Source organism: Talpa occidentalis, unplaced genomic scaffold, assembly GCF_014898055.3.
Source record: "Talpa occidentalis isolate TD23 unplaced genomic scaffold, MPIMG_talOcc4v2.1 talOcc4.4, whole genome shotgun sequence".
Taxonomy (NCBI): Eukaryota; Metazoa; Chordata; class Mammalia; order Eulipotyphla; family Talpidae; genus Talpa; species Talpa occidentalis.
In genome coordinates this window covers 34,806,206-34,821,645 of record NW_023604295.1, presented here as the reverse complement: position 1 = coordinate 34,821,645, position 15,440 = coordinate 34,806,206, and the positions used below count along the sequence as shown (strand labels likewise).

General features: G+C 36.5%; 1 protein-coding gene across 3 annotated transcripts in view; it reads right to left on the bottom strand.

Annotated features, from left to right (window-relative positions):
• The window catches only part of LPP (LIM domain containing preferred translocation partner in lipoma), a 640,196-nt gene that overhangs the window by 319,483 nt on the left and 305,273 nt on the right, over positions 1-15,440 (bottom strand). For all 3 annotated transcript variants that reach the window (XM_054700434.1, XM_054700432.1, XM_054700433.1), the window contains exon 7: positions 4,805-4,927. In XM_054700434.1, coding sequence (XP_054556409.1) covers positions 4,805-4,927 — 123 coding nt within the window. The remainder of the gene's footprint in view (positions 1-4,804; positions 4,928-15,440) is intronic.

Sequence of the window (15,440 nt, the reverse complement as noted above, 5' to 3'; positions counted from 1 at the left end):
CATGATTTATCTTTTGTCATCTAAGAAAATGACATTATTTCAATGTTTCCCCCAGCTGTATTTATAGGTACTAACAAAAGATGTCTAATGGGTGAACTTGAAACACACACCAACTTCAAGTTGCTACACTGTCACAAATGCTGTCCACCTTTTAGGTAAGATATTGATTTACATACTCTTCTGTTGCGTTTCCAAGAAATATTCTATAGAAAGTGTAGTGATATTTTGGGATAAACTGAATTGCTGAAAAATATCTCACTGTCCCTTGGTTACTGTGATTATCCACATAGGACCATTAAGTCACAGTTCAGGGAAAATGAAAAGAATCAGTCATCTTGCCTCTAGCTGAGCCTCTCTGAACAAGTCCATTCCCTCTATGCACAGAAAAGTTCCTTCTGTCAGGTGAGAGGTTGGCTACATGGCCTCGATGGCCCACCTGAGCTCAGATACTCTAATATCCTGTTGGGTCTGCAAATAACCACACAGCCACCTCCAAACATCTCACATATGTTCTTTAAAACGACTCCCCAATTACAAGTGCAAATGATTAGAAATTTTATTTCAAAACACTAAGATAGTTTAATTGCCTAACTCTGTAAAGTGTCATGGATGTATATTTTTATATCTGATGTAAATGGGTTTACCTTAATCCCACTACAGCCAGAATCTCTATTGTTATCCTCTCTACATTCTGAAACTCCTCTACTGTCAGAGTCATTGGGTAACAAAAAAGCTACTTAGGTTCTCAGTATATGTGATTCTTTCATTTGTCATCTCATTTTGCACTCCATATTCCCCATATTGCAATTGTACTAACATTCATCAAACAAGGACTTCACTTTATACATTCCTTGACTTTGTCATTCCTCTCATTTTTGCATCGGGATTCCCATGTCCTAATTACATACAAAGGCAAGTGAACTCAAATGATAGTTGCTCATGAAATCTTCCCTGTCACTTCCCTAGAAAGATGTAATGAACAATGTTGATATTTTATTCTTTATTTTCCAACAATTTCAACATCTGGTGAGTCACATGATAAAATAGCACAACACAGTCTTTATTTTGTGTACTTTTGAATTATTTAATTATCTCCTCTGTAAGACTAATCATTGCTCTAGAGTAAGGACATGATGACACTAACCTTTTTATCTCCATGCCTGGTCCATAGTGAGATCTTAATAAATGTTGGGCGAATGATTAAATTTGTGAAATTAAACACATGTCCCAAATAAAAACATGGATACAAAAGTGAACAGTGCTAATGTTGAGGAATCCTTTTCTTTGGCAAAAGGAGAAAAATGTCCTGTTTAAATTTTATTCCAAGAACTTGACAGTTTTCAAAGTTGTTATATGAGAGGCCCTCTGTTGTACCCCATACTATACAACATTTCACAAATAAGTTCATTTTCCCTTAGATTCATGAGTCAAAGCAGTCTAACAAAGGTGATTCAGACTTGTTCACTCAAAACATGCCTGAAGAGTAAGAAATCATAAACCTACTAGTCTACTTTAAATAGTCAGGTGACTCAATGAGTTTTGCAATTTACTTTGGATCAAAAATAGAAACATCAAAATTGGGCATTAACAGTCTACACTTCCATGACTTTCCAAACTCCTTTTAATTACAATACAACATAGTCTACAGCAGACGTCTTTCTTGGCACATAGTTTTAATAATTTAAGTGTGTGATTATTATTCTCACAGCATATAATTATGCTAACTAGTAAAGACTAACATGTCTAACTCAGTTTCACCAGACAGAAAATAATTCAGAAAAGTGAGCTCTACCTCCCAATTAACTCTTGCTTTTCTAAATTTCAACAATGAAAAGTTGCAATGGCCACTCTTTAAGTCCTCAATGAAAGAGGCATAATGACATTAGGTTTCATTTTATTTTCAACATATTCTACTTAAGAGTTATCATTATTAATTTTTTAATCTTTTGGATGTATTCCATTTTATGAAAGAGCCATATTCAAGAGCTACTCTTACTCATGACTGATTTCATTACTTTTGTCATTGCTAAAATATTTTTTAAAAACCATAACATACTTCAGTATGGTTCTAGAATTAAAAAAAAAAAAGAGGATGTGTAGATTTACATAATGGAATAACTACTTAGCCATAGAAAGTAAAGATGAAATCCTGACATTTGCAACAATATAGAAGTTAAAGGGCATTATACCCTGAAATAAGACAGAGGGATAAAGACAAACAGTGGATGATTTCATTTATATGTGGTACATTTATATGTTCTACACAGAGAAACAACAAATGGACTAAAAAATGAAAAAGAACAACTTTTAGGTTATAGGTTCAAATTAGTGGTTAACAGAAGGGAAAATGGGTGGGACTAGGTCAGTAAGGTATAAGGGGTTAACTGTGTGGTAAGCGATAGAACTAGAGTTTTATTATTGAATTTAATGTTGTATATACAAATATTGATTTATAATTAGGCAAATCTGATATCTGTTTAATGTTAAAAACCGAAACTTTTTTTTTTTAAATCAAAACAGTTCTAAAGTCAAGGTCCACTTATCCCCACATTGTCGTCATATGTCTTAAGACAAGTCAGTTGTCTACTAAGTCTGTTTCCTCATGCACAAAATGAGCATACCAACTATATCTGAGATATCTGCCTCTTTCTCAAGTGAGACTGTATGTGAAAGCGCTTCAGACTCAGGAAAGCACTGTGCAAATATCAGTGATTATGAGTCTGTGTACATAGTAAGATTGCTCAAATAAAAATGTAGCTGGTGAATAAACCCATTAAAATGCAGTGGCTTATAGGAGGCATGTGTAGACACAGTCTTCAAGAATGAAGACAAAAACCTCTAAGCCAAGTCTCACCAGTATATATTAAGGTATAATAATTTTACAGAAAAAAAATTAAACAAAAACCCTGTTATAAAAAGGGGAGATAGGAGAGTGAAATAGAAGTATTCAAGCATCTAAGCTCAGTGGCAAATTCAGTGGTTTTGCTGGGGACAACACCAGGCTTGAGGCACGTCCTCAGAGGGATGAGAACCAAAGTTTAAAGCTGAGCAGAGATCAGAAATCATGAAGTATGCACTGCTTGTAAAGAATAATTCTCAGCCTCAGGTCAATCTTTCTGATTCCTACCAGAGTTGGTATTGTTTCCTATGATCCATTTTCATAATGAGTTTTAGCTTGCCCCGTTTGAGAAAGTTCAACTATTGTCCCCTTACATATAAATAACTAAAAATTTAAGCAGGCTTTCAAATTTGTCCACAGGCTCTCAGGAGGAAACCTCTGGTCCAAAAGTCCATCCAGGCCTTCAGTGGCCTTGTCTGCTAACACGCAGCTGCTCCAGCTCATTGGATGCAGCATGTACCTTTCCCCTCTGTGGTTCAGGTTATACTCCCCTCATCTCCAAAAAGCACAATTCCACACATCCTTCCAGCTGAACAGGTAAGTCTTATAAACCTTTTCAGATTCTGTCACCTTCAAAACAATCTACCACTCTCTCCTTGTGCTTTTACAAATTAGTCATTGTAGAATAATATTAAGGTCTCGGGTGATGACATGTCGGTTTTATTTTTCTCCTTTCAACCATCTACTTCTCTTGTCCTAACAGTTACCCCAAAAGATCACCATGCTTGCTTCATACCTGTGCTCAGCACATATTTACTGGGAAAAAAAAAAGGGGGATTTTTACTATTTTTTTACTATTGCAAGCCCAGGGGAACCAAAAGCAAAGAGAGCTATTGAAGAAGAGCCAAGCTCTTGTGTGTGTTGCTATGCGTGCCCGATAGCTGACACTCCCATTATATGTCTAGGAAAGGTAATAGGAACATCTCTAAAAAGGACTTTTATGCTGTGAGGTGTTGAGATGACATAGCAGAGGAGCAGAACTGGTATAAAAATTGTGAATGGAACCACTTTTAATTCAAGAGCTGCTGTTCAAAAACTGTCATATGCACTGTCACTTAGTCAAGCAAACATCATAGAGAGTCAAACAACATAGTGACTAGAGTGCTGGCCCAGGGTTTGCATCTAAAACTGCTGGCTGTCCTCTGAGGACACAGAAGCACTGAAATGGATTTACCATTAATGTTTCAAGAACTCAGTGAGGTAGGGAACAATCACTCACAGGAAAATATCAGTTTCTGAAAGGCAGACATTATATTAAGAAGCAGAAAACTAGTCAAGCTCCACAGTAAGGAAAGAATCCAAAGAAAAATTGCTAACAAGGCACCATTTGCACTTAAAAAAGAGATTAGTTGTTATCACCAAAATCTGGTGATTCTGAGGAGAAAGTGATATATTCAAATAGATGATGCCAGTATAAGGTATCCACAATCTTTGGAAAGAAAAGAAAGTAGGTACAAACTATCAAAGGAATATGAGTTGGGAAACATACAAAAGCAGTATTACTTACAACCAAAATATGGAAGTCACCTCAATATCCAACACAAGGAATTTCTCTACCAAAGACATAGCCCTCACTTTCAATATAGTCAAGCTCAGATGGTCAGCACGTAATGAAACATCCACATAGTCGCAGCCAGAAAAAAGAGCAAGGCAACGGAAAAAAAAAAAAAAAAACACATTTAATTTTTCAAGCACTGTTATATAATGATGTTGTGTTACTTTAAAGAAAATGCTAATTGCATCAATATGGTTCTGTCAATTAACACAAGTTGATATTAAATAAAAGGACAACTCTGATGACTGATTCTGAGAAGAAGAACACAGAATGAAAGGGCTCAAGAAGTAGAGCTCTTTGTTGATTCACATTCTAGGAAAGGCAAAGGGAGACTGATGGACAGCCCTTACCTGTGGAGGGCGAGGCTTATAGGGGGAGCTGCATTCAAGGTCAGCCAGGATGCTAGTCAATGAGTCAATCTCCGCATCCAGGCTGGAGCGTCTCTCCTCAAGGGTCTTGCCTCCAGGATTTCCCTGCCGGGAGCAACACAGACATGTTACAGAAGGAGATTTGTAGTTTCCATTGATAAGATTAGGAGTTCAAAGTTCTCAAGTAATAGTATGGCTTTCTGCCAGCTTTCCTGTACCTCATTTATTTAGCTTTTATAAGACCTGTATAAGGTTGGAAAGAATTGTTATTCTTTTCTGACAATAAGAAAATAGAGGGTGCTTATTTTATACAGATTATTTAAAAAAAAAATTATGAGTCTAGAAGTAAAAGGAAATAATTGTCTCCAGCCCTGCACTCAAAGTGCAGATGCAACCTGGGAGATGATGCAAGTTCACTGTGCTTAGAAACCACTGTGTACAATGATGACACTTTAACTGGCACAGGAAGAGACAAGGGAGAGAGAAGTGAACTCAGATGGTGATCAATGGATATTAGAGGTGCTTGTGTGTGGGAGAAGTGAGGAGTCCCATGTGATGTGCCTCAAAAGTGAACTAGGCTAAGACTGCTTAGGGTTCTGGTCAAGGGGACACAGATAAAGTGCGTGGCAGTGTCTTAACTGACCATGAAACTGGGGCTCTGTTTATTTCACATGCATTATTTTGTGCTCTCAGAAGCACCCACTTCTGATTGCTCACAGGCTCAAAGGGGCAAGTGAATGGCAATAACCCTGCCACCAGGCCATGCCTCACAATTGAGAACAGGGTTGGGAAAAAGTTTGCTTAGAACATAATGCAAAGAAAAATAAAGTGAGTGGCCATAAGATAGGGAGTGGGGTGTGTTAAAATAATCTCTTATGGTGACACGGTGATAACTGTCATGCATATGTGACGGGAGAGTCTCTGAAGACTCCATCAAGAAACCAAAGTGCTACTGCAGGCAGACCAAATAGGAAGGAACTAATGGGCAGTTAGTGTAATTTAATCAACTCTATTGAACTTGTCTAAGGAAGTTAAACATCAGGACAGTATCTGGAAGAGTTTAGAAAAAGCATTTATTTGCCAAGTAAACACTATATCCCAGCAACAACAAAAAATAGGTTATCTGGACAACCTAGTACTAAATTTTATAACATTCTAATTTATCCTTTTAATGAATATGCTGCATCAGGCAATGATAGCGTAAGACCACTAGTTCCTTTGCTCCTAGTAGGTCGCTTACAAAACCACCTTTCACAAGTCCTGGAACTTATTTTAAGTCTTTGCGTAAAGCAACCCTAATGGGCTCTAGGGCACCAATCCATCTCTTGTGACTTTCACCAATGTGACCTCATGGACCCGTTCTATCACTGGCACACTGATACTAATTCCTGGAGCCGTGGTCCAGTTCTTTGGAGCCAAACCACAAGATTGTCACCAGTCCCTGAGGCAGTGGTATACTTACTTGTGAATTATCTCCAAATCACATTACCTGAAGCAGCCTTCTCATCATTTTCTCTTTCTTGGTGGATCTGTATGATGACTGGATGGTACCCTATCTCCTCACTCTGTTTGGCTTATTTTTCTCACAATATCTACCACCATCTAATAGTACTTTCATGTGCATTGGTTGTCCATTTTCAGTGTCCCCCAGGGGAATGTACATTTCATGAAGGTGAGGACTTTATCTGATTGACCTATTCTCCAGAGTCTTTCTTAGGGACTAATCCATGGAAGTCTTCAATAAGTACTTTTGAATCAATAAGGGAATGAATAATCACAGTTTCTGCCACAGGTTGAGCCAGTAACCTTTACCATGTCAATTTTTTTTTTTAGATAAAGGCAGCTAGAAATACACTGCAGGAGCAGTAGGAACTGTGCTGTATCGAGTATACAGTCTGGTATAACAAGGGAGCCAAAGCTCAGTTTTCCTGTGTGTCTGAATTTTATACTGTGTGGTTCAGATTTGAAAATTGCCTTGTGAAAATTAAGAGATTTTCCTCAGTTTCTTTGTATAGCCAAAGATGTAAAGACAGTGAAATGACATGTTAATTATGTTTTCTAAGAGACTAAATTTCTACTTGATCACATCCTTTAAAGTCAGTAGGTTTTTGCCTTAGAATAGATGCTTTTAAAGTGTTAACACCTCTATCGGAGATGACCTCATGTTTATTCTACAAAGTATTAAATAATTATAAACTATTTTACTACCATTAAAAATTCTTTTGGGCCTCCAGGGTGGCACAGGGGTTAAAGTCTTTGTGCTATCAAGCTATCTTCAGCCACTGCTTGGTGTGAGTTTGATTCCCAGCCAGGTAGTTAACCCACATGGTGCAGTAGACCTTTCTTGTCTCACCCACTGTTCCCCTCAGGAGTGTATTTTAGTAGACCTGCCTTTTCTGCTCCCCACTCTTTCTGGTGAATCCACTCACCCCCAGCACCTCTGACCTACACCCAAGCTCTTATATGCATCAATAAATGAATGAATGAATGAATGAATAAATTCTTTAAACATTTAAAATCCATGTGAACATTCTGGACAGTAGATCACAAGAACTGCACACATCCAATTCTCTTATTACAGATATGAAATATTGTAATAAGCATGAATTTGGTAAACATATTTCCTATACTCATGGACATGTAATATATTAGAAAAAAATTATGGGTTGGATTCTGGCTAAATTCTTCCCTGGATCAGTTTCCTCACCAATTAAACAAGGAGAACATCAACTGCTTAACCTAAGTCATAGGTCTATTGAAAGATTCTGATGCCAAAATGGATGGGAAAATACTTTGTGCATTGTAAAAATGTTATAATTATAATGATTTTCATAAATAGCATTAAGTATAGTAACCAATAACTATAAGTTAATAGGAATAATATAGCTATTGTTAATTATTATTCTTAAGGGGACCATCATTTGTAGGGGTTCCCTTGGGATAACTGTAAGGAGACATGATTTAATCAGGACTTTAGCATCTGTACTTTACCGTGGCAGAAAACACATCAAAACTGGCCATGCCCTAAGTATTAGAATATCTAACCACAGAGACGTACAAGTCACATTATTACCCTGAGCTAGACAGGGAAACAAGTCATTAGAGTGTGGAACCAGCTTGTGCATGCAAGACTTCAATTGCCATTTAGACTCCTTATTCTCCACTCCTTCTCATATGATTTATTCCTCACTTTTAGTTTCTCACATTAAGTTGATACAATCTAATTTAACAAGCCCCTAATTCTGTGGGATTTTGTACCAAGTCCCTCCTTGCAGCCTTTCCTAACCTTCTGATAAGAGCTCTGCTCCTCCACTGCAATCCCCATTATGGATTCATTAGACTCTTTGTCATCCTGATTTTTTTTATTTTATTTTTATGTCTCAGTTCAAAAGTCTCACCACCAACAACCTTTCTCTTGGTGCTCACATCTACTCTCTTAGCACCTTTATAATCAGATAACTTGCTACTCTCAACACATTCTACTAGATATGATGCCAGCATTCTATAACCAAGTAACAGGATCCTTCACACTTACAAACAAGTCTCCTTGGTAACTCTCTATCATCACTATGGCTTTGCCAGTCACCTGATGCTTAAATGACCTGCCCCAAGCCAAAGAGCAGTAAGATTCCTCTGACTCTTTGCTAATGATTTTTTTATAGATACCACACAAGCCCTTAAAAAACAGTCATTGTAATAACAACTCTCACATGCTTCAATCATGAGAGGTTTCCTTGTTTAAGTCCAGATTCTGCAAAATCCAAAATCTAAAGCCTAAGATAAAGACTTATACACAGATCAATTTCTTAAGAATCTGTCCCAGGAAACAGTATTAAGGGCGTGGGAAGAGTTAAGCAAGGAAAAGGGGGGAGTCAATTCAAAGGTACTGTTTTGAGCCAGTCAGCGTTTGGGTAACTAGGGCTCCATTCTCTTGAGAGCCCTCTTACCTCTAAGGAGTCCTGTGAACTGTGCCTCACATCTTCATACCTCAAAGATGAAAGAAAAGAATATCTATCCTCAGACTACTGTAGACTTCTTAAGTTCCTCATACTTGGTCTAGCAGAAAAGCTCCAGGACAGAAAGTGAGAGAAATATATGGCAGCTCATACCAGCAGAGATGGTCACTGCAGCCCCGGCTGGTGTACGAAGGTAGGACAAGAGGATAAGAGGTGGAGGCAAAAGTATGTCTCTTTCCTAACAGATGCTAAACCCTCATGAGCAGGTCATTTATATCACTTTTGATGAGGTACTTCCTTTAATTTGTTTAATAAATAGGTTCATGCTAAAAGCTCACCAAATTGCAACTGGGCCTTGAAAAATCATAATTTTGTGTCACTAGGAGAATTACAGAGTGATAACTCCACATCAATGCATGACAGTAGACTTAAAATCAGAGCCCCAAACCAAAATGTGTAGCATGTGAAGTCATTTCCAGGAGTCTCACTAGAGAGGGGTCATGCTTTAGCCCATGTATGTCTACCTAGTGGACCCACCACAGGACCTAGGCAAGGAGTCCAGTATTGAGTTTTGAAAGAATATCAATTTTATTTATTGACAATTTGTATCCAAACATTTTACAATGAACAATTAGTAAATTAAACTCACATCATTCACCCAGATTTATCAGAGGTCAAGATTTTGCCATTCATAGTGCCAGATTGTCTTTCTCTCTGTCTGTTCTATTTGTCATTGCAGTTAAATCTTTTTTTTTTTTTAAGTTGCAGATACCTTCCCTCCACATATTCAACTGCATTTATTCTGTACTTCTAATTGCACAATATCTTTTCAAGCCCAAGAAATTTAACATGAGAGTAGAATTAGCTAATGCACACATATTGAAATTTTACCAGCAATTCCAGTAATGTCCTTTTATCTAGATTAATTTCCATCCAGACTCCAATCAATGGTCATACATTGACATGATGTGTCATTTAAGTCTTTTTTGCCTTAAACTAGCTCCCTACCCTATTTTTGTCTTTCATGAAACTGGCTTTTTTGGGTTTTTTTTAAGAATTCAGCTTCGCTTTCAGAAAAAAATTTAACTATCTGGCTTTTTCTGTTGATTGGATTCACATTAAACAAGCTTGGCAAGGATTTTACATACAGGATGCTGTGCTCTTTCCAAAGCATCACATAAAGAAGCTTCTGATATCAGTTTGGCTTCTTTCAGTGATATCAAGTTTGATGACTTGATTAAGGTACTGTATACCTTATTTCTCTTTATTGCTTTATTAAAATATAACACTACATATTTGGGTCTGATCAAACTTATTCACATCCTCTGTTACAAAAAATAAACCAATTCTATTATAATTACAACTTTTAAATTATTTTTTATTATTTAAATATTTTATTTTATATAATTCTTACATCTTTTTTCATCTTTGCACAATGTATACATTGTCATTTTGGTTATATTCCCCATACAATTGCACCCCCCCTTATTTTGACTCTAGTCCTTCCTTTCCCTGGTCCTCCCTCACCACCCCCCATAGTGTGTCTCTGGTTTATAGTTGCTTGTTAATTTTGACTTTTACTTTGTATTGATTAGTCTTTTTCCTGGTCTCTTATTTAGGTTTTCTAAATTCCTGCTATGAGTGAGACTACCCGGTATTTTTCTTTTTCTTTCTGACTTATTTCACTGAGCTTAATCCCTTCCAGCTCCATCCATGTTGCTGCAAACTGCAAGTGTTTATCTTTTGTGACTGCTGAGTAATATTCCATTGTGTATATGTACTACATCTTCTTGATCCAGTCATCTATTTTTGGGGCATTTGGGTTGTTTCCATAGCTTACCTATTGTAAATAGTGCTGCCATAAACATAGGCATGCAGGTGTGCTTTGTTGTTACTATTTCTGCCATCCCTTTTATTATTGAAAAAAAAAAAAAAAACAAATAATTGGGAATAAATCTAACAAAAGAGGTAAAGGACCTATACAAAGAAAACTATAAAACACTGTTAAAAGAAATAGAAGACACAAAGAAATGGAAAGTCATCCCCTGCTCATGGATTGAAAGAATTAACATTATCAAAATGGCCATCCTACCAAAAGCCATATACAGATTCAATGCTATTCCAATAAAAATTTCAATGACATTCTTCAAAGAAATAGATTATTGATGAATTATTGATGAAATTCATATGGAATCACCAAAAACCCCGAATAGCCAAAGCTCTTCTGAAAAAAAAAAAAAAAAAAAAGAAGGGAATGGAGGCATCACACTCCCAGACTTCAAATTACATACTTCATACTACAAAGCTATAATCATCAAAACTGCATGGTATTGGAACAAGAACAGACACACACATCAATGGAATCGAATAGAAAATCCAGAAATAAACCCACAGATTTATGGTCAACTAATATTTGACAAAGGAGCAAAGAATATGCACTGGAGCCAAGAAAGTTTGTTCAATAAATGGTGCTGGGAAAACTGGGTCACTACATGCAAAAGAATGAAGCTTGACCACTACCTCACACCATGCACAAAAAACAACTCAAAATGGATTAAAGAACTAGACATAAGACCTGAAACCATAAAATACATAGAAGAAAATATAGGCAAAACACTACATGACATACACATCAAAGACATCTTTACAGACACATCACCCAAAGCAGTGATAGTGAAGGCAAAGATAAACAGCTGGAACTATATCAAATTAAAGAGCTTCTGCACAGCAAAAGAGACAATAACCAAAACAAAGAGAAACCCCACCGACTGGGAGAACATTTTTGCACACAACACTAATGATAAAGGACTGATCACAAAAATCTACAAACAGCTGATGAAACTCAACAAAAACAAGAAAAATAATCCAGTTCAAAAATGGGCAGAAGAGCTAAAAGGAAACTTCTCTGAAGAAGAAATGCAAATGGCCAAACAGGCATATGAAAAAATGTTCAACATAACTTGTAATCAGGGAAATGCAAATCAAAACTACAATGAGATACCATCTTACACCAGTGAGAATGGCACATGTTAAAAAAAAAAAAAAAAAAAAAAAACTAGCAACAACAAATGTTAGTGAGGTTGTGGAGAAAAGGGAACTCTCCTGCACTGTTGGTGAGAGTGCAAACCGGTCCAACCACTATGGAGAGCTGTGTGGAGATTTCTTGACCTACTAAACATAGAGCTTCCATATGATCCAGCAATTCCACTCCTAGGTATTTACCCAAATTTGGCTTTTTAAATAGTGCTTTACAAAGTTCAAAAATGTGTAAAACACAAAGATCTGCATGCATAAAACCAAGGAACACCCCATCCCTACATAAATTTAGTCTTCCTTTTGTAATTCACTAGAAAAAAAAAATTCTTCCTGATGATTTAGGCATACAAAATTATGTCATCTTAGAAAACAGCAAAGGTTGGTAACACAAACAGAACATTATTTCTACATATCAGCTTGATTTTCTTTTCACTGTTATTACAAAAGAATCATAATACAGAATTATTTTCACTTCATTTTTATGCTCAGTAAAACTCAGTATTCCCTTACTTCTAATATCAATAAAAGCAAATTGATAAGAGGGATACCAAAAATGTTGCATGGACTTTAAATAATAAAATGAAGTATTTAGCTACCTTTTATTTATCATCTTTCATCTCTGATTATTATATCCTTTCTATCTCAGGATATTATTATGAATGTTTATAATAATTTTTATAAAATTTTCCCCAAATGCACAGCTAACACAAAGAGTAGTAGCAGACTATGGAGTCAGACAGCAGGGGATTAAAAAGTGGATCTGTCATTTACCAGTTTTGTGATCTTAAGGAACTGACATAAGCTCCCTCCATCTCAGTTTATCATGCAGTTGCTGTAAGGATTAAATGAGGTCATACATGTCAAGCACGATTCAACTATAAGTATTTGATAAATGTTGGCTAACTATTACCTTGACTACAGACTTAATTTTCTTTTGTTGATATAGCCTGTAAATAAAGTAAACGTAAAAATTAGCTACTTGGGGTGGCCTTAGGTGGGGTTGCTATGTTTTTTGAACACATGTAATGTACATGAAAATTAACTGTGAAGAACATAATCCTAGGTCATTTGTTCTCAAATTTTAGTCTGTGTAGAATTACCCAGAGTTCTTGGTAAATACAGATCACTGGCCCTCATCACCAGAGTTTCTGAATCTGTAGATCTTGGGTAATTCCTAAGAATTTACATTTCTTACAAGTTCCAAGGTAACACTAAAAGTGCTGGTCTAAGGATCACACTTCGAAAACTACAGTTCATGTCTAAGAATTAAGAGTGTGTATGTGTGTGTTGTGTGCACTTGCACACATGGTGAACATCAGCATGTAAATTTTCATCTTATGTTATGCTGTATTTATAATGATACCATGAAAATACTAGGGTATTTGGTATTTATATTTGGACAATCCAAATAAAGAGTAAGAGAGATCTGGACAAAAATAAACATGGAAACAGTAACATTCTTAAGATTACATAAACATTTAATATAATCCCATGTATATAATAATACGAGCACACATGAAATATTAAGTGAAACAGGCAGCAATCAGTAGTCAGAATTATAGCAAATAGAACTTATTGTATGCAATAGAAATGTCACATCATTGAATAAAAAGGGAAAATGTTGGAAGCAAAAAAGAAAAGTTTTAGTTCATTTTGACACATGTGCTTACCTTCCCATTCATTTAATTGAAGGGCTTACCTTTCCATAAATCTATTTGTCTCTCATCAAATATACTCCCTCCATGAAGGCATTAATGATAACCTTACTGGTTTGATAACTGACTCTTATTTGTCTAATTCTTTATGATAACAGTGTCTGTAAGGGTACAGCCCATGCTGATTTGTGGGAAAGGCTCTTCTAGCATGTTACTCTGAAATACTCTGTGCGTAGCAGCACTCAATCTGAAGAAGACATGGTCCTCCATCTCAAGCAGTTTCCAATCTACTGGACTATATTATTTCAGACTAAGTTCTTTGAGTCACTTGTGAAACCATGTGGAAGAGACAGAGATTTAAAAAGAAAACCAATTCCTTTTCTTAAGAAGCTTATTATCTAACAGCTGACAGAGGCACAATTCAACTTTTCTAGCATGAAAAACCAGGCTGAAAGTCAAGTCTCATTATTATCCAAGAAGACTCAGCTATCTCACAGGTTAAGGACAGTGGGGAAGGTGCCTCAAAAAGTCATCTTTGAGCAAACACTGCCGCATTCAAAACAGAGAAAACATGTTCACAATTTGAAGTAGAATAATAGCTTGGCAACTGGGAACATGACATTGAATAAACAGAAAGTGAGGCAACAACAGGAGATAAAGTGTGTTTTTTCATGCTTCAGGTTACTTGAAGCAAAAAACAGGAAGATAAAACTTAAAGACTAGGTTTGAGGCATGTTTCAATTTTTTTTTTTCCCCCATCACTTTCCTATCACCTCCTCCTTTGCAGTTCCCACACAAAGTTGAAAGTGTTTGGCCTACCCAACTCTCCTTAAAGGAAACAGTCCTGTCCCCAAACCTTGTTGCAAAAGAGCATGTTTTACACTAGTGTCTCCATTTAATATGACCCACAGAGGCAAGGCTGTGGACCTGATCAAAGGTCCATAAACAGATGGGTGAACCTCACCTTTCAACGGTGACTAAAAGATAAGCAACACACACAAAAAAACCTTCTCTTACAAATCTGAACTAAGAAACACGTGACAAAACTGCCAGGAGGTTGAACTGTGGTCATGATATACCTAAAGGATCATATTCATGGCTAATTATTAATAATCAGAACATATAAGGAAATAAGAATCTAATTACTGAAAAAGACATATAATGAACATGCAAATAATTAAGAAGCAGATCAGAAGGGAGAGAGAGGAGTGGGGAGAGGGGTAAGAATGGAAAGGAACTAGAGACACCCCATCCCTGAGCCTTCTAGTGCAGGCCTCATCCATGTAGATATGTAAGATCTTGTCTGTGGAGATGCCCTGGGGGCAATATGAACCCTCACTAGAAGTCTTACCAGAGTGACTGGCATAAGACCCATTCACCCTCAGGGACTCTAGAAGAAACAAGGTCAACACATGTCACCAGAGGGCAGTTATTTTTCCTCTTCAAAACTCAACTTCACCTCTACGAAATGAGGAATGTAAATTTTCCAAATCCTGTTTTATATTTTTAAGCTCTCATATTGTATGAATCCATAATAACATCCACAATTTGCCTGCCACTATTTCCTGTCCACTGGCAACCAGCCCCAACACCACCAGGGTTAGGACAAAACTGAAGTCAACATGGTTGTAAGTAAGGACAAAGACATGGTCGAAGGGAGCTGTGCTTGAGTGTACACAGTAGCCTTCCCTTTCCCTGCTCTAATCAGAGAAGAAAGCAAAAAACTAAGACAAAAAAGCAAAGAAAAAACCTTCAATTTCCCCCATATTTAGCTACTGACTGAATTATTCCTACTGAATTCTAATCCTTGAAAATAAAAAAAAAAATGTTGATAGTGTACTCTTAAAGGAAGCCTTACAATTAGAACAAAGGTCAATTTGCATGGGAATAGCTATATAATAATATCTACTCAGCAATAAAAATATGAACCATAAGGATAAGCATGAAAAGACTAATCATTTGACAGTAAAA